Source organism: Periophthalmus magnuspinnatus, chromosome 14 (genome assembly GCF_009829125.3).
Source record: "Periophthalmus magnuspinnatus isolate fPerMag1 chromosome 14, fPerMag1.2.pri, whole genome shotgun sequence".
Lineage (NCBI taxonomy): Eukaryota > Metazoa > Chordata > Actinopteri > Gobiiformes > Gobiidae > Periophthalmus > Periophthalmus magnuspinnatus.
The window spans coordinates 15,084,710-15,110,816 of NC_047139.1; the positions used below are offsets into that span (position 1 = coordinate 15,084,710).

The window sequence follows — 26,107 nt, forward strand, 5'->3', positions numbered from 1 at the left end:
GACTTCATAAACCTGATGCAAAAAGTGGAAGGGGGACTCAGAGTGTCAAAAACACATTGTTTTTGTTATTATCAAAAGGTAACATGGCGATCTAAATATGTTATATATTAGCAGTAAATACCCTTTAGTGTCTAATATCCCTTCTTTATGTGGTAAGTTATCTCCACCAAACAAATGGCCAGTGCTTGTGTGTTGAAAAGAGTCCATATGCTCTGTGGACAGCAGTGTGGCAGATCACAGTGGAGGCTACTGAATTATTGAGCAGTTGTCTGACACAGGTGAACTAGAGGAGGGACTCCAGCACACGCTAATGAGCACCTGATTACAGACATACACTGAAGTCCTTTACTAGACACATCTGCTCCAGAGGAATCAGCCACGAAAGGTTTCTTCACAGTGTCTATCAAACTGCACAGTATCGCATAGGGAGTGTTACACTTCCATGGGGTATTAATTGCTGTCACATAACATATTTAGATCACCATGTTACCTTTTATTGTTTGGAAAATGCTATATTGGCTGAAAAGTTTCACTTTGGTTTTTGACACTCTGCGCCTCCCCTCCATTTACTCTCCATGTTAAGTAACTCCCCCTTCAGAGCTCTTTCACAACACAATCAACGTGCATCCTGCTAATGAAACTACTGCACATCTAATCAGGTTTGTCAAGTTGTAGTGTACAGTTTTGTATCCTGCTCTTGTATACTGACAAATGTCTGCGCAGGCACATGGACAGCATAGGCTTCTAACCATAAGGGTTTGAATAGTGCCCTGAGAGATCACTAGATTACTCAAACATGCATGGATGGCACATGCCGGCATGTTTTGGATGAGGGAACAATGTTATAACATGGTAGAAAGCTTTTTCTTTAAAACTATCATCAGAGTCACAACCAATGAAAAGTTAATATGACTCTACTTAACCAAAGTGTGCAGAGGAAACCCACCCAGACATTGGATAGTGCTAGACCCTCAGCTACTTCATCCTAAGACAAGATATGAATAAATCTTGACAATGCTGTACCACAGAACCACATCTCCACATCATAAATCCTGCACTGCTAACCTGCTGCATTCAGCCTTTCAGAACAGAAGGTTAATATGGACATCATCTACAGCTGCTGCAGGCATTTACGGGCACTTCAACACTGGCCGATGTCATACACTCTCCATTAGAAAGTCATTGACACAGACACATTGCATGGGTTATAGAGGGGAGGGTGCAGGCGGCACAGCACATGTGTACTCACTCCACAGGGACATTCTTCAGCTCCCATTCCCAGACAGAGCGCTCTTTACCCCAAGGTACCATGACATTTCATATGGGCTTTACATTTGATGGTGGTAAAGCACTAAAACAGGGATATTTTACAAAATTTTCTCGATGGCCAGATTTTTCAAAGGGCCATGTTTTCTGGGCTGGAGAGGCACATCCCACCGCATATTGGGGTTGCACAAAATATCCCCAACATTAGATCTGTTAATAATGATAATGTAGCAACTGCTGTATTAGATCTTTGTGAAAAATAAAATACAAACTCACCATCACTGCTTTGAAAAATTGCCAATCTAGTACTGAACCAGTATTAAACCAGGTCAAGACTAGTTCCAACTGGATCTAAACCACGACTAACCAAGAATTAAAAGCCATGACTAGTACTAACCCAGAATAAAACTAGGTCTAAACCAGGACTAAATAAACCAGCAAACAAGAGAAAATATTTCAATATTTGGCATGCGGACTGCAGGCTGGATTAGATGGATTTACAGGTCCTAATATGAGGTTTTGATAGTGTATTTGAAGTTTACATGTTTCACCTCGATGCTCCACTTTCTCCCATCTCCCAGACACATATATAATAAAATATAATAACAAGAGGGTCCTGGTTTGACAGTTATTCGAAAATGCCCATCAATAATCCAAATAAGTAGTCCTGAGTGGCAGAATTATGGGCAGCACAAAAGACAAAATGTGTTTCTCTGCTTTTTTGACCCAATTTTTGTCCATTGAGCTTTTTTTTTTTTTTTTTTTTTTTTAGCTGAAATTATCTTTATATGGCAAAATAGAACTGAAAGTAGTTTCTCTGTTGACTGTGCAGAGCTTTGTTAGTTAGATAACGATAGGGGGAGATAAAGGACACTTCAACTCGCACCACAATAATTATTCTCCTCAACACACAGATTCTGAAACATTATATTTAAGGAGAGAAAGTTTCAGTTCAACTATGTCTGATCCAGTGAAACATGTTTGTGGAGTCAGCAGTGTCCCTGTTGTTCAGCTGTTAAAGGTTCTCTACTGCTGACTTCATTTTCTTGATTTAACGTGGGTACAAACTAAATATTTAGCAGAGTTGTAGACTTTTATGTTTGTTGTTAAACTGTAGCAGCTCTTTCACATTTTAGATGTGTTTTGAGCTCTTCAAAATGTTGTGATGTGATCTGCGTAACCTCTAGAGTCTTTGTGTTTTGATGTGTCTACTTAAACTGTAATAGTGCTTTGATTGTGATGTATTGATACTTTGCAGCTGATGCTACTGAGAGGTACTGCTCTGTCTGAAGTCAGTTACTCTAATCTGAGCTTTGTTTGAACACAATCTGACCATAAAGAACTGATATAGCTGGAACTATAACAGCTGTTAAACAAGTTCCTCTCAGATAAAATTACAGTCACATCTAGCTAACATTCGTCACTCTCACCTTTTTTTTTGAAAATCAAACAAAAAAAATCTATTAAATCTATTTTGTATTTTCTCTTGAGTCACCACGGTAACTGCTGAACATTCCACCATAGGCATACAGGCAGAACACCCCCAGCGTGATGTCACTGTAAACTATCCATATTACAGCTCTAACCTTGAGTGTGCGGTACTGACCTGCTCCAGCATGTTCTGCAGCCGCTCCGCCTCCAGGTCCATCACAAACTTCTTCTCCTGCCGTCGGTCCAGGTCCTCCAGCAGGCGGCGGTAGTTGGCGTCATTGAAGTTCTCCACACAGATGGCACTGACCTGCCAGTTATTCTGCCCGGCTTTCTCCATGATGGCCTGCAGGATGGCGTACCCTGTAGAGCCATGACACACTGTTATTCACTTACTCAAAGAACATTTGTGGAACATGAACACTAGCCCTGTTCATTATCCAAACCTTATAATACAATTGCGGATGGGTTGAGATAGATTTATTGAGCCGATAACAATATCTGATATTTGGCCTGCTGCTGTTGCGATAACCGATATTTGCCGATACTGATATTTAGCTTTTAAAATCCATAGCAAAGGCCACAAATGTATCTTAAGCTGAGGTATAGATTGCAAATTAACTTTTCACTTCTGTTGGAAAAAAAATCATAACAAAATGTATTTATGAGGAATATAAAATAATTAGTTACATGTTTGTGTAACATACAGCCATATAAAGCTCTTCTGTTTCCTCATGAGTCTGTTCAAAGAGACATATATTTAGTGGTCAACAGAGAGAACCACCTCATACTCAACATAGACTATTTTTTTTTTGTTTTTTTTGCTGCTCATTCAAGAAGCTTTATCGGTTCCGAGAAAATACTGACCAGTCACAGCCTTAGATTGAATATCGAGTCCATTGAACTACCCTTAGGGTGTGAACTGTCACATGAGTTATATTATACATGATCGTTCAGGCCCTTAATGGGTGATCTCACACCTATTAGCATACTCTGACTACCCCTGTTGTTTTCTTATCCATTTACCCTTTAGTTCAGTGGACTTTTCTGTACTTACTGCAATTATTCAAATATAATTAAGCTTGGGATCAAACATGTCAAGTGAAAAAGGTTTTAGCCATTTTTTAACAATACACTTAAAAGAAGCTTGCTATAGTGAAAGGCACTATGAAGAGGCAGGTTTGCAGTTTTGTACAGGAAGTCAATAGATAAAGACTGTCATAAAGATGTTACTGATTACTGTGGCTTACAATTAACAAAATGTAAAATAATATAGATGTTACTAATTATAAGAAACACAATTATTTTAATGTCTGCAATGAAGAAGGAGCAAAGAATTATTGTCAATGTAAAACATCCATCTCCAACTCTTCTGGGGGGATTCTGACACATTCCCATGCCAGCCCAGAGTCCCTCCAGAAACGCCTGTCCAGGGACGCATCCAGGAGGCATTCCCTGGACTAGATGCCCGAGCCACCTTAGTTGGCTCCTCTCAATGTGGAGGAGCAGCGGCTCTACTCCGAGCTCCAACCGTGTGGCTGAATTCCTTACCCTATATCTAAAGGAGCACCCAGCCACCCTGCGGAGGAAAGAACATCGACCACTTGTATTCACGATCTGCCATTTTAGTCACATATTGTAACAGTCCATAACATTACTATTAAACTTTGCTATATAAAAGATTGTCTTCCCGCTTTTCAGTCGCTGAATCTTCTCCAAAATGATTAAGTCAGCTGAAATCACTTTATTTTTATATACTGCCCTGCTTTACTGCTCCAAAATGCCTGCCAAATCCTAAAAGCGCTGTGATTTGTGTCCCAGAACTGAGCAGAAGTGGTTCTTAGAGGAGCCTGGCGTGACTAAACAGTGCAGCTTGGCAAAGACCAGTGCTTTGTGAATATGATGGAAGATTGAAGCACCACACTCAGGGGGAGCCGTGTGATGGTGGCCCAAACGCAGAGAGCTGTGTCGGGCAGCAGGGGCAGAGACAGACAGTTTTTCTAATTGATACTTGTTTGGTGAAATACTACTTGTGGCAAATAGGAAAAGAGAATTCAATTGTGTAACTGGTTAAAAGTTTTAGAGTGAAGAGGTTTTGACAAGAGGCTTCTTCAGTTCTGGTCCGATTGCTGCTGGACACTGCCTTATATCCACCTGAAGGGAGGAGCTAACTACACTGAAACTAACACACCTATTTGTTTACAGTATCTGTTTGTTAGCTAGGTCTATAGAACTACACTAAATGTGAACTTTCCCTGAGTCATATTTTGCATAATCATTCAGGTCCCTAATGGGTGCTCTCACATACATTAGCATACTGCCTATCACTATTGTTTTCCTTGTTTTGATTGAAGATGGAGTTGTAAATGGGTGATAAATGGTGTCTAAGCCCCCCATTCCCGTAAAAAGCTGGATAGTCTTTCCTAAAAAAAATAGCCTCAAATACGTCCTTTTCTCTGGCTAAGATCTGTCCCTCACTACCTTCAAAGGAGCGGTCTGTGGCCTTGAGACGGACATGTACAAAATAGCATCATGTGTTGAACCCGCAGCTGTCTCCTGGGTGAGCTGTCAGTGATGCGTACTTTAACATTGACACAGTTTGGGACAACACTGATTACTGCAGTGTGACACATGTAGACACGATGGTACATGTTGACTCACCGCTTACACAAACTCTCTGCGGTCCAGCTCTACAAAGCCATCTCAGGGCTTCATGTCGCTTCAGAAAATCACAATATTCATTCAAAAAGCGATGGTAAAGTAATGGTGATCTTTTGAAATTGGGCAAGATCTCCTGTCACAAGATCTCACGAGACAATATTGCCAGTAGACTGTGCAAACATGTGAAACTCACAAAATGCACCTTTAATTGAGCTATGTATTTATTCAGACCTAATCGCTTACGATATGATCCACTTAGGAAATTAAGTTTACTATGATTATGCTGTGTACGGTTAGTAGTTTCAATATTATGATTTACCGTGATATTTTTTGGTGGCAATACATAGTTTTTTTGTTATCATGACAGGTCTAATCAAATGTATAAAACTAGGATTAAGATTGTTAAAAGTCAGATACTAATCAATACTAAAACTAGTATCAAAACTAGATACTCATTTGAGTAAGTATCAATACTAAAAAGTCACATTCACAGGACAGAAATGAACCTTTTCTGAATAGCTACATAGGCTAGTTTACGCCCATGGACCACTGGGTAACCTATTTGGACGACTGAGGGATTACACAAATATAAGGGCAGGGTAGTAGGGTAATATAAAGAAAGTACCAAAATCAAGCTTGAAATTTGAGTATTGTGACAGCACTAACTAGGATGACTATTTTATTATTATTTTCAATATAAATGTATGGGTTAATGGGGCTCTTTGGTGGCCTCGGTTCCCTAAGATGTCTGCTTTTAGACTGGGCCGACCCTGGCTGTTAATTATAATTTAAAAAATAACTACCGGTATACGTTTTTGTCCAAAATGGGCCTATTGATACCAGCCATCTCTGCTCTGTCCCCTCCTTCCTCTTCGGTCTCACCTGGAGGGGCTAATGAAACCATAGCATGAGCTCTGAAGTGCAACTGTAGGAGCAGTGGCAGATGTCCCCCTAAACGTCCCTCCTGGTGGCCCTCACAAGCTGGCCCCGGTCCCTTTGCTCCCAATTAGTGGATTAACCTGTGCACCGTGCTGCCCATTAGAGCCTGGTGGAGAGCCAGGGGGACAGAGGGGGAGCGAGCTGGGGTGTGCTCTGTGACTCCTCCTTACAGCATGCTCCAGTCCTCTACATGGCTTTGAACCACAGACTTTCATAAATCATTTAAAGGTGATGTATTCTACTGTCAGTCTAATAACATACCTGAGGAGTATTTTCATTTTTAAAAAAGCACAGTGTAACTTTTCTGGCAGAGCAGCTGATCCACCCTCGCTGTGTGAAGGAGAGGTTCTGCAGGTCTTTCCTTCCTGCAGCTGTCAGTCTGTACAAAGAACAGTGCTAGTCCTGTACATGTGTCATCCACCTGTAGTAATTGTGTGCAGTACTGTAACAGAACAGTTTTTGACATGTAGTTTTACCAAATATAAATATAGAATCAAATTAGTTCTGTTGGCAATTTAAGCCAATAATGTGCTTCTGCTCGTCAATTACCTGCGTGGGTTTATTACTTAATTATCGGATACTTAAGTGCTGTTCATGTCCGTGTCATGCAGCGGTGTGCATTCAATGCAGTGTGCAGCCACAACGGCATGGCTATAAGAGCCCCGTTTCATCCTCTGAGCTGTTTGGACAAAGTCTGACAAATGAGAACGTGCAGAAGAGAGCAGAGAGAATAACAATGTGAGGTGCCACTCTCAAACACATCTTTGACAGAGCCATGCACTTTTTATTTTCACTTTCAGCATGAGGGATTAAGCCTCAAATAGAGCATTTTCTCAGCAAATAAGACACAGCAGGTTTTGCAGACCCTTGGCTCTTATTATATACTTAGTACACACATAAAATTAGTGCTATTTAAATCCTCCAGCGTGTGCAAACCTGTGCAAGTAAACAAGTGAAGTCCGTGTGTGCTGTGAATGCACAGCATGAGCTTGAGTCTCTTTTCTCTACTGAAGATCTTTTATATACGACACTATTGGCTTTGAACTTTTATTATGCTTTTAACATAAAGACTAGCAAACTAGCTCTTAGCTCCACGCATGTTTATGAGAGTGCATGGGTGCTCCGTGTCGTGGTTCGCTTCGTGTGTGTGAGGTACAAGTGGGGTGAAGACCACATCAAGAGTGAGTTTTAACCAACAGTATAAAGAGCTTAAACAGCTCTACTGTGAGGAGCTGTCAGTGGACTTGTTTCTTTTGTACGTTGTAGTAGATGAATATTGTGATTTAAAATGTGCAAATTATAACATAATGATCCACGGGTGTCATATAACTACACAGCAAACACAAGCACCATAGGTCTTCTTTAATGTGAAGCCCTGAAAATACACCAGTAGATAATAAATGTCAGTCCTTTTTAAAGCCTGATTACAGACTCACGCAGAGATGTGAGGCCATCAGCTTCATTGTCCAGAGCTCAGACAGAGCACACACATATTCTGTTTCCATCCTATTTGGGGACGTTACATTGATTCCATTCCGATCCTGAAGACCGATCCATTGCCAAACCTTAAGCCAAACCATAACCTTAACTTATTTTAACCCTTATTTGAACTTTAAACCATAGTGCTGATGTAATAGTCTCACTTCCATCAGTCTACCTCTGGAGAGCTGTGCCTATTGACCTTATTATGGAAGTTGCCGTAGGCACCGCCATCGTCATTCGGGTTGTATTATTTTGCATGGGGCTGTCGATCTTGACAGCAAATAAGTTCTACAGGGACTACAGAGCTGTTTTAAAGCCTTCAGAGAATCGGTGCAGTGTTGCCTTGTTGGTGCACATGAACATTGAACATTTTACACAATCAACCAACCAACTTCATATCAGACTTTTGCTGCAAAACTTTTCTTAAATTCTCAATTGAAATGAATGGGATTCCCACTTAAGCAGAAGTGCCATCACAAAAGTGTGCAGGCGGAATAAGGCCAATAGAAGTAGTTTGTCACCACCAATGAATGAATAATGCAATGTAAGGCATGTTTAAGCAGGGCCGGCTCAGCCTATAAGCAAACTAAGCGTCTGCTTACGACCCCGAGGCCACAAGTTGGCAACCCCCCATAATATATACTACTGATACATCTCTGCTGTAGCACAGTAAGAGCATTCTATAATACACATAGGATGTATTTGTATTGACAGTCTGGCAACCAATTGAATGACGCTGCACTTGATCTTGCGATGACTGGCCAACGTCATAGTAAGCGAGCACGAGCAGTGTGGAATAAATAAATGTATAATGTAATGGTACTGTGCCCAACTGTTCATGGTGGTCTTCATTTTCTTTACATCATGTCAAAACAAATCTACCCATTGGATGTGGAGAAACGTAAAAAGAAGAAAATAGAAGAAAAGAAACAGCAGACTTGAGGTAATGTCGAGTGAATCTTACAAAGAGGTTAGTGCAATTGTTAATATTACAAGTTTTGTTATCATTATCATTTTAATTCACGATGTTGCTACCACACCCACCATCATCTCGAGTATGGAGGTGTAAGGTGTAGTAGCAGGCGGCGGGGCCCCCGGCCCAGCACAGGCTCAGCCCAGCGCAGGGTGATGTTGTGTTCGTGACAGACTGCGCATCCTTCTTCCCTAGTAGTCAAAGTCATGTCATTATGAAACATAACATTTTCATGATGGTGTTACCTGTCCATAAATTATGTGTGTGTAGTATATTGTTGTGTGCCAGTTAGCGGGAAATCTGCTGTTCTGCAGCTCTTAACATTAAATCCAGGCTAAGGCCCACGTTGCTGTCAGTGCTGTCAGTGCTGTCTTGCTGTCGGTGTGGTGTTTGGTGCTATTTTGCTCAGCTAAATTATCGAGAGACTAGAGCATTGATGGAGCTAACAGGAGGCTGGTTTTTCGTGTTTGTAAAAGAGTTGAGCAGCACCAGCATAATAAACGGTTTGGGACGATCTTTTTCAATGCACTATTCCATTTATAATCTATATATAACTATTATATAACTGTAAAACCTATCCCTGAACATTTCATATTTTACTTAAAGAGTTCAGTTTGGCCTATGATACAGAGGCTGTAAAGTGTAGAGACAATTTTCACATGTGGCTCGTGATGCAGGTCAGAAACATCATTTAAAAAGAGTTTAAGGAAATGTTTGATATTTTAGGGTAATGTTAAATAATCTTTCAATTGTTGGATGTTTTATTGAATTTTAATCCATTTGATTTATCATATCAAACATAAATATATAAAGGAAAAAGTATATTTAGTGGGTCTTATGTTATAACTGGTTTAGTCTAAACAAGCTGTAAAAATATCAATATCATAAATCATTTTATAGCTTTTACAACCTGTAAGTATATTCTCACTTTAGCCAACAGGGCCACATTATAATGCTTATTTTGACCACCTATTTTGATAGTGTTAATGTGTCTGATTTAAGATTCTGGATGTCTGTACAAAAGCTTGTGGCCATATCCTTCTTTATGGTGTGTTATTTATACAGCCAGTACTCTGTAGAGTATGTGCAGTATCAATGTGGGATTTGCGTTATCAATAATTGAGCTCGGTTGGTGTTGCTGATGTGGTGAGGGCCCCCAAGGCACATTCTGCTTAGGGCCCGCTAAAGGCTAGGGCCGGCCATGTGTTTAAGTGTTAAGATTAGTGCTCTATAAACTCTGTAAAACATTATCATTTATAAAGCATGTACTATTGTACTACAGGTGGGTTTGAGTCGGCACAAGAATATTTCCAGAACTATTGGCAAGTCACACATTGCGATAGATGTATACTATTTTCTCCTCAAAAAATGTCAAGTACCAAAAAAGTGTGAGGTATAAGAGTGGTGACAAATATTTTAATTTTCCTTGATAAATGTAGATTATGTCAGCAGAAAACAGGCTCCTGTCTCACTGGAGATCTATAAACTGCACCTACAAGGCTGCTGGCCCACTGCTTACTGCCCAGTTTAGCAGCTCTATTTGAGATGTGGTTGTGGGTGAAGTTTAGGTGTTTAGTCCCACTTTAAGATAATTAACTACGATTATTGGCTGCACACTGAAAAAAAACGTATAAAAATTCACCACATTTTTTTTCTGTACATATCTTAACATATGAAAACATCTATTTATCAGGATTTCCATGATTTTCTCAAATGATCCATGACTATATATCTTGCTTTTCAATGTCTCTATCATTCTGGTGGCCTATCCTACCCCACAGACAGTTAACCCCTTATGATCCTGAGCTGAGTGTAATTGGAGCCGTGCTGTCCCATATGTGTGGTGCTGTTCTGTGTTCAGCCTAGTGTCATTAGGCCCAGAGCCAGAGAAGAGCAAGAGAACATCAGATAGTGGAGCTTTGCCCTGTGCTGAGAGCCATGTCCAGTCAGGCATGTCCCAGCCTGATAAGAACACTCCACTGCCCAGAGCCCCCACAATCACCCAACAACTCTCAGTGAAAAGCTCTATGGTCTCTGCTTCACAGACAAAGACCAAACCAAAACATATCTCATATCAGTCATTTGATGTCCGGACAAGACCTACGATAGGGGTCAGCAAACACTGTCTAAAGAGCCACATGCGGCTCTTTAAAGCCACTAGTGGTGCGGCTCTTTGCACTTTGATTGAGGAAAAAAGTTATCTATGAGGCTGTGTTATTTATTAAGTTAGCATTTTACAGTGTTTGTAGCACCAAAGGGTATTTTATTTATCTAGTGCAGAAACTGTAGGTCTGAGGCAATAAAACAGTGTCCAATGTTAAAAGTGTATTATTATTATTATTATTATTATTATTATTATTATTATTATTATTATTATTATTATTATTATTATTATTATCATCATGTTATAGTCTTTGTCAATCCCTTGGTCATGTTTCAAAGAAAGTGCAAGATTTATAAGAACAGAGATATTTTGTAGGATCCTGAGTTCTTAATATTACATATAAAATGCAACAGAATGCAGAAAATGACATATAATTTGCTCAAAAGTCTCCTGGGGAAGAATCTACAAAGTTGATAGATATAAAATGTTATATTTACTTTACAATTGATTAATAACAGCAAGCAGTTGATCTACTTCTTTTCATCAGTCTGTTTTCTTGGTTGTATTAAAATAAAGCTTTCATTTGGTCTGAAACAGGATTCTTTTGTTCCAAGTTACAAACCCCTGACCTGGAACATCAGCTCCATGCATTTATTTCATCAGGAAGCTACAACTGATACAAAATCCTGCAACCAGAGTTGTCACTAAAACTACAAATCATAGGGATTAAGGTCCTTTTATGGCCCGATGTGACCTTCTCTATATTAGTCACACAGTGTAACATCCTCAAGCATTTGCCTGGTGACCACTTAAATTTGGAGTGTGTCACAGTAACGAGCAGAGCCCAGAGGAGCATGTGAATAATGATGTGACTCAACTCCTCAGGACTGGACACTATCCCCTAACACTCATTACATTTAAATGCACAGAGAGCTGCGAGTGCCCTAAACAACCAAATTCAAATCATCTTTGCCCCTAAACCCGTCATACTGCTCTTGTACCAGTCTACAGCAGGTCAAAGAACCTAGTAGGTAAGAGCGGGGGGCTACAAGATGTTTAGGTGCATCTAGTCATTTAGCTTTAGCACTAAAACTTTGCAGCTAAACTTGCTAATAAAAACAGCTATTATACATATATCCAATGTTGACTGCCATAGATAAGCAACATCTCATTTACGCTGAGCAGTCAATTTTCAGACATGCTACAAACTGCATTACTCACAAGTTATTTCTTCCCAGCACAAATATTGAAGCTCGGTAATTTTCACTTTCACTTTAACATAGTGGACCAAAACAAAACAAGTTGGTGGAGGGACTGTAGTTTTTTATCGCTGCTGATCTAAAGCAAGTGATTAAATGTCTGAACACATGGCTAATATTTCTATGTTTCTTACTTTGTGCAGTTGAATGCCTCTCCTAGTCTGTGCTTAATGCAAATCAGACTGCACACTTGCATGCAGCAGTTCTCCAAGAAGGTATCGGCCTCTCCAGATGTGTTATTGGGATCCTTGAAATTCAATTCACAACATCAAGCAATGCATTTTGAAAAATTTGTTTAAATTGGACTTAGCCAGACAACTGACCTACTTCAGTACAACAAGGATTTTTAAAAGGCATGTAAACCCAGGGACAACAATTGAGGTTAATACATGATTCGAATCTTCCAGTTTCCAGTGACACATCTGGAGAAGCTGATATGTATTTGTCACAATACGGTCACAATACGAGAAGAAGGAGAGGCGTTCAACTGCACGGGGCTAAGAAACAGCTATGAAATAAAAATAATAATGTGTTTGGATGTGTACTCACTCATTTTAGATAACAAATACAGTCCCTAGTACATGTTGTTTCATTGTTTTTGTACATGAAAGTAAAAACTACCTGAGCTTCAGTGTGTGTATTTGTACTTCCTAGCATGTGTGAAAATCAAATGCCCAGCCAAAATAAGATTTTGTTTATCTATGTTTGCCAAGTGTGGTTATATGTATGATAGATGTTTTTATTAGTAATTATAGCTGCATAGGTTTAGTGCAACAGGGATCATAAACTTGTATCATAAAGTTTCATTCTGTGACTGTAACAATGATTGTGTGGTGGGTGGTTCGATTGGATAACCATGTTTTCATCACTCACGTCCTCACTCAGCCCTATATCACTGTAGCTAGTTTCATTATTGAGAAAATGTCTGTACCACTGGCCTCAGCAGTGAGTCAAGATCAAAGTGTATTTATAAAACATGTTTAATACTGTCATACCTGCCCCACAGTGCTGTACACATTTAAAACAACTATTTACTAAAAATGTTATAACAACAATGATAAAATGCATGAATAGAACAGTGTGCAAAAACAAGGAGGTAAAAACAACAGTGCTCAGCTTGTGTCCAACGCCAATGCAAAAAGCTGAGTTCTTAATAGTTCAATGTTTGAAGCCGATCGAATGCTTAAAGGGAGGCTACTGCACAGTCGGGGTCCAGTGACCACAAATGCCCTGACCCCCTGGTTTTAAGTCTTGAGTGGGAAGAATTTAAAAGCAGCTGGTCACATGATCTCAGGGCACTTATGGAGCTGTCTGTAGCCACATACAGACAGAAGGTCAGACAAATATACAGGTGCCAGACCATTTAACAATTTAAAAGCACACAATGCGATTTTGAACAGAACTCTAAAAAGTACTAAAAGTACTAGAAGCCAATGCAGAGACTACATCACTGTATTAATCATCTGAATCATCTTATGCCAGACAGGAGGCGCACAGTTTTTGACACAGGGACATCTATTGGAAGATGGAAGGCCTAGAAAGTGATTTATATCAATGACCTTGTCATTTTCAACAAACGCAACAACTTCGGTTTAAGTTTCATTTAAAGATTGAAAGAGGGGGTATTATGTAAAATTGACTTTTTGGAGCTTTATAACGTTGTTTTCTCATCCACAACATGTCTGACTAATTTTGTGATCTTTTCCGGGCACTATATGAACCCTCCTTAATATGTTGTTTTTGCCTAATATAGCATTTTCAAAACTATACAAGGTAACATGGTGATCTAAATATGTTGTGTTAGCAATTCATTTCCCATAGAAGTAAAATACCCCCTCTTTAAAGAAAGAAAGCTGAGTGTTTGTGATGGTGCAGCCTTACCTCGGTCCGTGTCATAGAGGAAGACAAACTTGTTCCAGTCGTAGTGGTCGAGCAGGCTCAGCAGCGCTCCCCGGATGGAGGGCCGGAGCTGCAGGGTGAACTGGCTCTCTCCCTCTGTGGGGAAGCTGGCGGTGATGAGGGAGATGTGCAGGGCGCTGCAGAAGGACGTGAGCGTGTGCACCGAGCGCTTGTCGTACAGGCCGAAGATGGCGAACACACCGCGGGAGTACTGCGAGCAGACTGCAGGGGGCGACAAAGGACAGCGACACAGTTAGCAGAGCACACTCAACAGGAAGTTATTTTTACCATGACAACTCCTGAGGTTTGGAACATTGATTAACTCAAATTGAAAATGAGTGCGGTATGTGATATGGCTGTTAAGTGCGACCATTAGGGATGAGCCAACTCAGTACTGATTTCCATATTATGGCTTTAAGTATCTGCCGACACATGATATCAACTAATACCAGAGCAGAGACTTAAAATAGAATATACTTCCTTTAAACAAAATTAACATAAGATAAAACTGATCCAAATGTTGAAGCTGCTATTTATCCCTCAAGTAACAGCTTGGTGTAAATAAAAGTTCACGCATTATGAGACATTCTGGGTAGAGCTGTCAAACGTATCAAAATTAGATACTCATTTCAACAAGTATCAATACTAAAAAGTCACATTCACAGGACAGAAATTAATTTTGAGCTGTATCAGAACAAGCATAAGACCAACCAGGATGTGGCTGAACCGATATTTGGAAGCCGATATCCGATACTGCATATTTTTCTGGATCGGCGCCAATAGTCTATACCAGTATCAGATCGGTGCATTTCTAACTATGATATTGATGTAGCAAGAAATGATCAAAAAGAGGACAAAAAAGTGAATAAAATTAACAGTAAATGAGGCTAATCCCACAAAATGAACCACAGTTTGAGAAACACCGGTTTATGTAAAAGACCGTAATCAAACAGCCAGTCATGTAGTCGACTGCACACTACCAGCTAAAACTGACCAATCTGAAAGACTTGAGGAATCCCACGACGTAAGAAATACTACAGTACAAGCACGTATTGTCGTAACGAGGCATTGACGAGACAAATGCTTCTATTAGCGACCCCAATGCATCATGAAGGACCATTATGCAAAGAACAATTACATCCACAATAAACCATATTTCTTCCCACAATACATTACGCTTTGCCTACAAATAGCGTAAGACTAAAATAATTGGAATGTACAAATGTAATGGGCTGTTAAGAGTATTACTGTGATTAGCAAACTCTACAGGGTTAGCAGATTTTACACAGAATAAGACCATATGGAGACGCAGGGAGGACATCTGATGATATAATATAATATTTATAATCTTGTCCACCCTAACATTTGCAGCCTTTGCACTTTGATAAATTGTTATTTCAATTTCGCTGTGACCAAATGCTACAATCAATCAATATTTAAAATTATGCAAAACTGTGCGTTTTTTTTAAGCTTTCTACCACATTATACCACGGTACAACAAAAATAGATGTCATCCATGCATGTTTGAGTATTTTTGTGATCTCTCTAAGACGCTATTCGAACCCTTCTTAAGATTCTGTCCAGTGCTCCGCCCATAAGCAACACCCATGCTCCCACACGACAATTCTCCATAAATATACAAAACTAGGATACAAAACTACACAGCAACTTGACAAACCTGATGTGCTGTGCAGTTGTTTCATTAGCGGGATGCACGTTGGATTGTGTTGTTCTAGTGCTCTGAAGGGGGTGTGACTTAATGCGGGGAGCAGAGGGAGGAGAGACTCAGCGTCAAAAAACTAAATTGAAAATTACTGAAAATTGAAAATTATGTATTCTAAACTATTGTTACTCCTTTGGGCAGTTATCAGAACTAGTGCTGCTCATTTTCAGAGGAAGTCTAACCAAATGGTAAAATTTAAGGAACAAAGATTATTTTATGTTGAAATAGGCTATTTTATTACAGCTACTATGGACTATAAAGTTGATAATGGAGACGAGAGGTCACTGTATGGGGCAGGTACATATATGTAACAATGTCATTTAACCAAAATGTGGTACCAGAATCCTATATTTGACAGTGTCACAGCAACATTACTTAAGTAACAGTTTTGGCGGCTCGTTCCACTGTGAGTTCACCTACACACTTCTTCAGTACTTTACGAAGATGTGAGAGTCTGGTCATTGGTGAATCTCTCTGAGTTCACATGGGCTTGATTGACGGGTGGAGTAGATACAGACGGAGCATGAGTGTCCCTGATCGGCTAAACAAATATGGCTGTTTATGAGAAAAAAATATAGAAGAGAAATATCACATCTACTAGCACTAAACGTTTGATTTTGTTCATAGGTGGTAGGTGATCAATGAGCGCCTTCGTTTCACATGCAACACTGAAATAAACTAATCTGATTGGACGATCATGTTTGATTCTGGCTTGAGATGATCCCTTTGTATGAAAACAAAAAACACTATTCAACATTTGTGTTTCTTGCACCGTTCCTTCAGATATGATTTCATTTGGCTCATTTCTGTGTCTATCCTTTGAAAATACCAGTTTTTCTGCATTTTTTTATATTTTGTCCTTCCAGTTACATCACTACTTTGTACTTCTACTTGATTAATATTATATTGAAGTAACTGTGCTCTCTTACTTGAGTACAGTGTTTGACTACTTCACCCACCTCTGTCAAAATCAGTATTCAGTAGTTTCTTCTCAGTACTGCTATTCATTTTTAAAACACTTTCACAACACTAACATCAAGTCAGGCCTTCAAACCTGCACTGCAGAATAGACCCGTGCGACCTAACCACTAACCTCCTCACATCTGAATGACAATTGATTGGTGTCTGAAAGTGGCTCGGTGCCGTTGCCGGGGACAACACAATGCACCATTATCCACTGATTAGCACTTTGAATCCATTCAGGGCAGAGCCGGTAAGCGCGCATCAAAAGCACACCGCGCCTCTGCTTTTCCCGCTTTCATCTATCTGCAAGCTGCTTCGGTGCTCATTTAATCACCGCCGTATCCTTCCACCGCCGCGTGCTTTTCATTCTGCCAGGGTATATAGTGCCATTAACAAAACAGACAAAACCCAGATCAAAACAACCAGCTCTAACGCGATTGGTGACGACGTTAAGGGGAGCTTGTTATAGCGTGCTCTGGCAGTGTCTACAATGTAAAAATGCATGAGAAATCTTGAATGAGTTCAGATGGTGTTTTTTCTCTAGTAAAGCTCCAGTAAAGACTACAATAAAATAAAGAATTCCATATTGGGTTTTATAAATCACTACAGGGCACTAACTGTATTTAAGTTTGTTTAAAACAGCTAAACAAACATGTTAAATTACCTTTTTAATTGAGCACCCACATTGATGACCTTCGCTCCTTCCACCAAAAATGCCTGGTGTCACCCCTGGTCTGGGGTAGTGTTGTAACTAAAATTGCAAACTCGATTTCAGTAAAGAATAAAATGAGCTGTAGATGACCAGCTGGTGAAATGCAAAAGGAGCAGTGTCTGAGTAAACTGCCAAAGTGGATGTGTGTGAGCAGTGGCACCACAGTCAGTGGCGGACATGTTACTACTGTGGCTGGGCCAAGTCAAACAGCGCGACTGCGGCTGGGGGAGTCTGCTACCCTCAGGACATGGAGGAGTTTGACGAGGCGTTGTGCGAGCTGGTGACTGGTCCTTATGTTTCTTTATGCTGCAGTTGGTTCATACAGAAAGGACTGTGATACTTTCAGTGAATAAGAAAATAAATATAACTAAGGGTTAGTGAAAAGAGAAATACAGTCATGTTAGCCTCAAGGGCCGCCAACATGAGAGATCGGATTGCAATGCTATGATCCCGGCAAAAGCTAACATTAGCCTGCTTTAGTCTCACTCGGTTATTGTTCAACATCAGTAACTGCACCAGTTTGTAGCACTCTTCTGACCCCGTTTCAAACATGTTTTCAAATAAAATCAGTAAAATAAATGCTCATTATAACAATGCAGCCCCTGTCTGTGAGTGTAATTCAGCCACTGTCTGTGAGTTGGCTGAGAAAACAGCGGAGGGATACATGTTTGTGATGAGGCTGCTGCACTATTTACTGACATACAGTTAAAATTGTAGTCTGAGCCTATAGGCCTAGGGGCCTAGGAGTCAGTGATGTTTTGAAAAGGGTAATTTAGTATTTATTAATAGAATAGGACCAACAATTTATTATTTTTGTTATTAGTCAAATAGACCTGATCCATAGTACTTTTACAGTGATGTCCAAATTATCGTGCAATAAAAAAGTATGGGCAATAACGCCTTTGTCAAAAATAAAATATAACAACAAAAACAGAGTTTCACACACCTTAGAAGTATTATTTATGCAAACCTGAGATTTGATCACAAGCAAACTCTACAGCTCCATCACCTGTGGCCTATATGAAACACATCATCTGTATAAAAGCATGAAACACCACACAAAGAGCACACACTGGACTTCCACTTCAGAACTTAACCTAACAATAAACCACATGGCATAGAGCTATGGTCTCTCCCTGTTTCCCATAGAGCCTTTCCCTGTTTTCTCCCTGAGTTGTTGAGTTATGTCTCTGTTTAGCAGTGTGGCACCCAGATTCTTCCAAGGAAATTCCATCCACAGAACAACATATCCAACAGTTTGGGTAATTTGTGTTTTCCCTTTTAGATTCAGCTTAATTATAGACAAGATCATGATACATGTTCAACTAGACATGTCATTAGCTGTTTTGAGGAGCAGACTTCAGAACACAGGCTCACAGCTCCTTACATATACGCTCACAGGGTTATTTTCTACTGATCCTGGGTCAGTTTTTGTCTGCATTCACAGTACACCTGATTTCTCCAGTCAGAGGGTCAATCTGACTCCAGAAGTGCAGCAGAATGGAAGTACATCATTAAACAAGAAATTATCGTACATTTGGGCCTGTTTGGAATTATTGAACGAACACCATACAGAGGACAAAATGATCATATAAATGTGACATAAAATGATGGTACATCTGGTGATGTTTAAATATGTCTAAATATAATGTAACACATATAACATGAATATGTATGATGAACGCCAGATGAATGCATGTGTGAGAGTGACTATAAGAACAGAGCCTTTCTTCTGAGGTGCTCCACTGAGCAGTCCTTTCTCCTCAGGCACAATCAACATGGATTATTCTGGAGCAGAGTGCGCACACACAGACACACACACACACGTCTGTGTGTGGAGTGGAGCCAGCCCTCCTGAGGACACACTCTGTCCACTCAACCAAGAAACAGTCCAGAGGTCAGAAAATACACAGGGCCATGATGTGTCCTCAGGGGACGGGCTGACACATGCACTCTTATACATGCACAGTCTCACATGCACACTCTCAGGTGCACACTTACACATGCACACTCTCATGTGCACAATCACACATGCACACTTACGCATGCACATTCTCACATGCACACTCACAAATGGACACTTACACATGCACACTCTCACGTGCACACTTACAAATGTGCACTCTTACATGTATACGTACACATGCATATTTTCACGTGCACTCTCACGTACACTTACAAATATGTACTCTCATGTGCACGCTCACACATGCACACTCTTACGTGCAATTACAAATATGCTCTCTCATGTGCACACTTTTCACATGCACACACTCACACAAGCACACTATCACATGCACACTTTCACATGCACACTCACGCCTGCACACTTACACAAGCACTCTTGCACAGGTACACCCTCACGTGCACACTCACACATGCACTCTTACATATGCACACTCACATTTTCATTTGAGATAAAAAGTATAATCGATTAATTGGTTGATGGTCTCTCAATCAAAAAAATATATTAGTTGACTTTTCATTTTATGTTGATGATAAGGATTTATTTGGGACCGCAGCAGAAAGGAGGAGTGAGTGAGTTAGCCGAAGATTTGGTATTTTGCATGAAGTCCCGTGCAGGTGTAGTCTTGTGAGTGTAGTACATAGAGAGTAAAAGTTTTGAGAGCTATCGCCACAGCTCGTTTTTAGTCGACTAATCAATTGGCAGGACGTGTTGACCAAGAAATTCTTTAGTTGACTACAGGGCAAATTATCAGACCAAGTACATCTCTAGATATCAGGCTCTAAGCTCTGAAGCATATCCCTTCTCTACACTCTCCATCGCCTCACTCATTTGGAGCTGACCCAGAGCTGCTGTTATAGTCCACTGATGGTTTTGGCGCTCTCCTGATTTCCCCCTCCCCTCTTGTTTTCTCTGGCCTTGTTTGGAAGTTCCTGGGCTGATTGGCACAACTGCAACATATCCAGTAATCACCAGCAGCAGTATATGAGCATGATTTCTTCTCCACATCTCTGGAAAATACTTAGGCCTTTTTAATTTTTTAATTTTTTATTTTTGGCTAATGAGGATTTTTCTAGTCCCTTTTACATCAGTTTTGATCAATAATTCTGTCTGTTTTTCTTCAGCCTGTGTGCCAGCTTCACTTACCTCTGCTCCCTGGTCCTACTCCCTCTAGCCAAATTGTTAAAGAAGATCTATTGTGCTTGTGTCTGCTGTAGAGCGATAATCTATGACACCCATGGATCATTAGGTTATAATTTGGACATTTTAAATCATAATATTGATCTAAAACAACTTAATAAAAGAATATTACTACGCATCGCTGTTGAATCCTGCCTGTATCACCGATTAATAAAATAAAAATGGAGAATGAAGTAAGTACAGAGCAGTGGGCGTGTACCGGTTATGGTAAAAAACAGAGGTTAATCGACAATATGGCATCTTGAAAATAAGTGATTAAAGATTGCTCATGGGTGAATTATTCCAAATACAACTTCGGGTGAGTAAATGGGAAGGGAAAACTACTATAACAAGCTCTAAAAAGTTGATTTTATACAATAAGTCTGCTTTAAATAAAAACATGAATTATACATTTGTCTCCGTCCACCTTTGGGTCCAACGCTGGTTCACCCCTGACAGCCGCTCCGCTCAGACAGGGGGCGGCGGCGAGCAGACTCTCTCCCTCTGACCCAGTGCTGGTGTGGGGACAGGCAGTGACCCTGAAAGGCCATCCGCTCTCACAGCTCAGCGCACAAACAGGTCACACACACACATATGCACACATACGCACACACACACACACTCCCAGAACGCCTGATCGATGGCTGAGTGACATAGTGACAAGTCTATCAACACACAGGCGGGCCGCGCTATGACAAGCAGTTTGACATCAGATAAGATATGACAGTAAGGATGTACAGTATGGGAACAAATATGATCGGGAATAGGGTGGATTTGTGACATTTCATTCAAGTAATAAAGCTCAAATGCTGTTTATGGGGTGGTGTGTAATGTCCTTGGATTACAGAGATTTAAAAACGCTATACACGCAGAAAACAACGTATTAGCATGGTTTAGTTTCAGTTTCGTGTTTGATCCTCTGTGTCTCTCCTCCCTTTGCTTCTCTGTCACTCCCTCAACATAAGTGAAATTTGTGTGTCCTTTTTGTATCATGTTTTTGTATATTTATGGACTATTGTCATGTGAGAGCTTTAATGACGTAGGCTTGAGAGCTGAGCATTGGACAAATGGTAAATAGGGTTTAAATAGTGTCCGGGAGAGATCGCTAAAATATGTAAACATGTAAAACCTCTTCAGGCTGTTTTTGATGAGGGAACAACTTTACAACATGATCTAAACTCCAAAAATCCACCCCTCTTTAAAGTTTTCTAAAAAATCTCACTATATAACAGACCATGGAACTGTTATTGCTTTGCCCAAAATCTTCCACAGTATTGCATTTAACTAGTTGTTTCTTTGCATTTTATTGCTCAAAAATGCCTTTAAAAACATACATACTGGGTCGCCTCTTCGTAGGTCTGACCTGTAATCTGACCTGTTGGTCCATAGAGAAAAGTAGGTGGCGGACCTTCTCATAGACAGGTTACATAGTGCACTAGGGCTGTACATCTAATTGTGAATTTTATTTTTTATTTTGTTCCCCGACAAGTATTGTGATTCTGATCAGTACAATACAAGAATCACATTTCAGAACATGTTTGTACAGATCTAAACTACAGGGTTGGCAGTTTTTGTGCAGAATAACACAGGGGATTTGGTTGTGGAGGAAATTATGGTCCTTCAAAAATTGCAGCCTTTGATATTTCCTAATTGTGTTTATTCAAATTGCAGTTTTCAGCCATACACTGCACCTTTTTAAAAATGCATATGGTGCTTGTGTGTGCTATCATTATGTTGTAATTTGGACATTTTAAATTGCAATATTGATCTAAAGCACCTTAATAAAAGAGACAAGTCCACTGATGTCCGCGTATGGGAGCTGATGTGACAACAATAGCTGCAGATCACACCGGGAGTTGTTTTTTTCTTCCATTTGTGTCAAAATTATTACTACCACTATGACGACGTTAGCCCCCCCATCACCACACCCCCTCACAAACCAACCACAACCGGCTCTGATCCCTGCTCTGTCAATAGCTCAGTACCAAACAGCGTGTATTTAACCATGTACTTTTACCTTAAACAAGCAATACAGCAGCGGTGGGATGGACTGACCAGAGGTGTGTAGTTCAAAATAATACTCAAGTAAAAGTACAAAGCAGTGGTCAAGTAAAAGTAACTTCAAAAGTAATTTTCTGGATGTTATATCTGATGAAGTTTATGTAATCTAGACACAGCATAGACACACATTTAGACATCATTTCATACTGTCAACATAAAGCTTTTGTCACTTTTTGTACACGTACTCACAGTGGGAAGAGGAACCACAACTTTTACCCAAATAAAAGTACTGTTACTTCAATAAAAAATATTACTTAATGTTCCCCCGTACCTGATGTTCTAGCATATTTTTCATCAAAAACTCATATTTGTATTGATCTGACCTGGTACTTGGCTTAGTGGCACCACCTGCTTGTCTCCATGGAGATCGAGATTAAAACCATGCTGTGGAACACTGTGGTGACATAGACTAAACAGTAGAATAAAAGTAGAAAGTTTAACTAATAGTACTTTCTTTTATATTTCCAATTAGCCTCATATCTGTGTAATCCTATTTTTGCCGCCAATTAAACATTAAAACATCAAATCCATATTCCTGTGTTTTGATCTGATGAGGTAAAAGTATTTGGTAGCAGTAGTAGCAGTGGTGTAGCGGTCGATGAGGCTGGAGTTATTTATAGCTGTGGACTGGACTAATGACACAGAATGGAGGACTAATCAAAGCTGTTACGACGGACGGGGAGAGTGAGACACAGAAGAGACACAGAAGAGACAACTATCACATTAAATATAATAAAGTACATGGAGAACTCTTTTCAGATATTCTCAGACAATATGTGGCTTTCAACATATTATTCTTTGGAAAAAAAATGCTTATTCCTCTCCAACTCTATTCATTTCTCTTTCTCTCCTCTTCTTCTCTCTCCATCCCTCTTTTCATCATTTACATCTCCTCTCCCTCCCTCTTTCCCTTCTTCCTCTCTCTACTACTGCGCTTACCCCTCTGTCCTCTGTCCCCTCTCCTCCTCTCTTTCCCCTCTCTCCCCTCTTCCTTTCTCCCTCCTGTTCTCTCCTTTTTCTCTCTCCTCCTTTCCATCTCTCCTGTCCTTCTCTTCCTTTCTCCTCCTCTCCATCCTACTTCTTCCTCTCTCTCATCTTGCTCTCCCCTTTCTTCTTCTTCCTCTCTACTTCTCCTCTCTGTCTCCTCCTCCTCTCCCTCTTCACCTTTGCCCTCCTCCCTTCTCCTCCTCCTCCTCTCTGTTATCTCCTCCTCTTTCAAGTTATCTCTCCTCTCTGTCTCCTTCTACTCTCCTTCTCCCCTTTTCTCCTCCTCCTTCTCTTGTCCTCCTCCACTCCTGTTCCATCTTTCTCCTCCTCCTAATCATCTTTTCTGTCTGTCTCTTCCTCTCCATCTCTCCTGTCTCCTCCTCCATCTCTCCTTCTCGCCATCTCTCCTGTTTGTCGCCTCCTCCCTCTCTCCTCCTCCTCTCTGTCTCCTCCTCTCCATCTCTCCTGTCTGTCTTTTCTTGCCTCTCTCCTCTTCCCTCGCTCCTCCTCCTTCTCTCCGCTTCCTTTCCATCTCTCCTCTCTGTCTCCTCCTTCTCCTTCCCCTCTCCATCTCTCCTCTCTGATTCCTCCTTCCGCTCTCCTCCTCCCCATCTCTCCTGTCTGTCTCCTCCTCCCTTTTCTCATCTCCATCTCTCCTCTCTGTCTCCTCATGCTCCTCCTCCTCTCCATCTCTCCTCTCTGTCTCCTTGTCCTCCTTCTCCTCCTCCTCCTCTCCATCTCTCCTCTCTGTCTCCTCGTCCTCCTTCTCCTCTTCCTCCTTTCCATCTCTCCTCTCTGTCTCCTCCTCCTCCTCTCCATCTCTCCTGTCTGTCTCCTCCTCCCCCTTCTCATCTCCATCTCTCCTCTCTGTCTCCTTGTCCTCGTCCTCCTCCTCTCCATCTCTCCTCTCTGACTCCTCGTCCTCCTTCTCCTCCTCCTCCTCCTCCTCCTCCTCCTCCTCCTCCTCCTCCTCTCCTCTCTCCTGGTTCCTACCTCATGAATACTGCATGTAAAGTGCTGAAGGATTTACGAGCAGTTTAGTTTGGCTCTCCCCATGGCGCTTGTACTTCAAATATTCACAGATTGCTTAGAGCCGGCTGCAGAAATCCCCAGAAGAGCTGGAATTAGCCGAGAGACACTGTTTGTTGTCTAATCTGATCATTTCTGACTTCAAACTACCCCTTTGTGCTTTGTTCATTTTTTTTTTTTTTTAATAACCGTTTGGACAGCTAAGCATTGGTGTTCCATGTCTCAAAACTTCAACGAATAATAATAATTTAAAGTGCATATGACAGATTATCTAACATTATTACATTAGCTTAATTCTGTCTTAGATCTTAATTCTTTCTTTTCAAAACTGTACATCCAGTGATTAAAGAGGGGGCATTTCACTTCAATGGGGTATTAACTGCTAACATATTTAGATGTTACCTTTTATTGTTTTGAAAATGCTATGGTCACCAAAACAGTCCGTCTTCAGAGCACTATCATAACATAAGCAGAAACTACAGCACATGGCAGCAGGTTTGTAGTGTATTGTTTTGTGCCTTTGCTTTTGTATATGGGTGATGTAGGCTTGTGGGCTGAGCTTTGGACAGGATTGTACGTATGGAGAGTTCGAATAGGGCCCGGGAGAGATCTCTAGATTACTCAAACATGCATGGATGACAAGTCAAACCTCTTCTCTTAATTTGAGCCAGAGCAGGACCCGACAACTATCAGAGTGCGTTCTACCAGCTGTTTTCTTTAATCTGGAAACTAGACTGGAGTTAAACCTTTACGTTTAAGGTTTTGAAAAATATAAACACAGATGTTTGTGTTTTAAGTGAATTGAGCTCACATTTATAAGTCTGTAATGGGCATTTTCATTGGACAGCATATAGTGCGGCCCACCAAAATGATCTGTCCCCAGGTGCTACACCCCTGTGTCCTACAGCTTGATCCAGTGCCACAGTCCCTTCTGTGAGAGTGGTTCAGCCCGCTCCCCAGACACTTTTGTATAGAGGGAGTTCTGAATCTAAATTACAGGCCACACACTTTTTAAATGAGCCAAAGCGGCAAAATGGAATTCCTTTGTTGACGATATTAAATGTACTTTGATGACAGACAGTGCAGATGAGGACGTGAGGGAATCCAATACTGCAGCATCAGGACTAAATAAAGGTAAAGTCACACACTTTAGGCTAATAGTGTGAACAGCCTCCTGTAAATGAGCAGCTTTTGTACAACTTTTTTTCCCAGTGACTGTTCATCAGTATGGCTGTACGGCTTCAGTTCCCTTCAGTTCAGAATTGAAGAAGTGGTTTGGATGAGCAGCAAAACGTCTTCACTCCTACAACTTTTTGTCCAGTTGACAGATTTAGCTTTAGCTTTTACTGTACATCAGTATCTGATTGAGCCAGTACAAGGAGAGAATGATTGGAGGGCTGCACTCTGAGGGCTTGGGAGGACATTGGAGAGTAGAGCCAGGTGCTGTTGTAACTTGAGTCAGAATGAATGAACATC

The 26,107-nt window shown here is 40.6% G+C and overlaps 1 protein-coding gene across 5 annotated transcripts in view; it reads right to left on the reverse strand.

Moving 5' to 3' along the window:
- LOC117381749 (glutamate receptor 4) overlaps window positions 1–26,107 on the reverse strand; it is a 132,666-nt gene that overhangs the window by 51,433 nt on the left and 55,126 nt on the right. For all 5 annotated transcript variants that reach the window (XM_055226969.1, XM_033978757.2, XM_055226971.1 and 2 more), the window contains exons 3-4: window positions 13,994–14,233; window positions 2,873–3,057 (exon numbers count right to left, since the gene is read on the reverse strand). In XM_055226969.1, coding sequence (XP_055082944.1) covers window positions 2,873–3,057; window positions 13,994–14,233 — 425 coding nt within the window. The remainder of the gene's footprint in view (window positions 1–2,872; window positions 3,058–13,993; window positions 14,234–26,107) is intronic.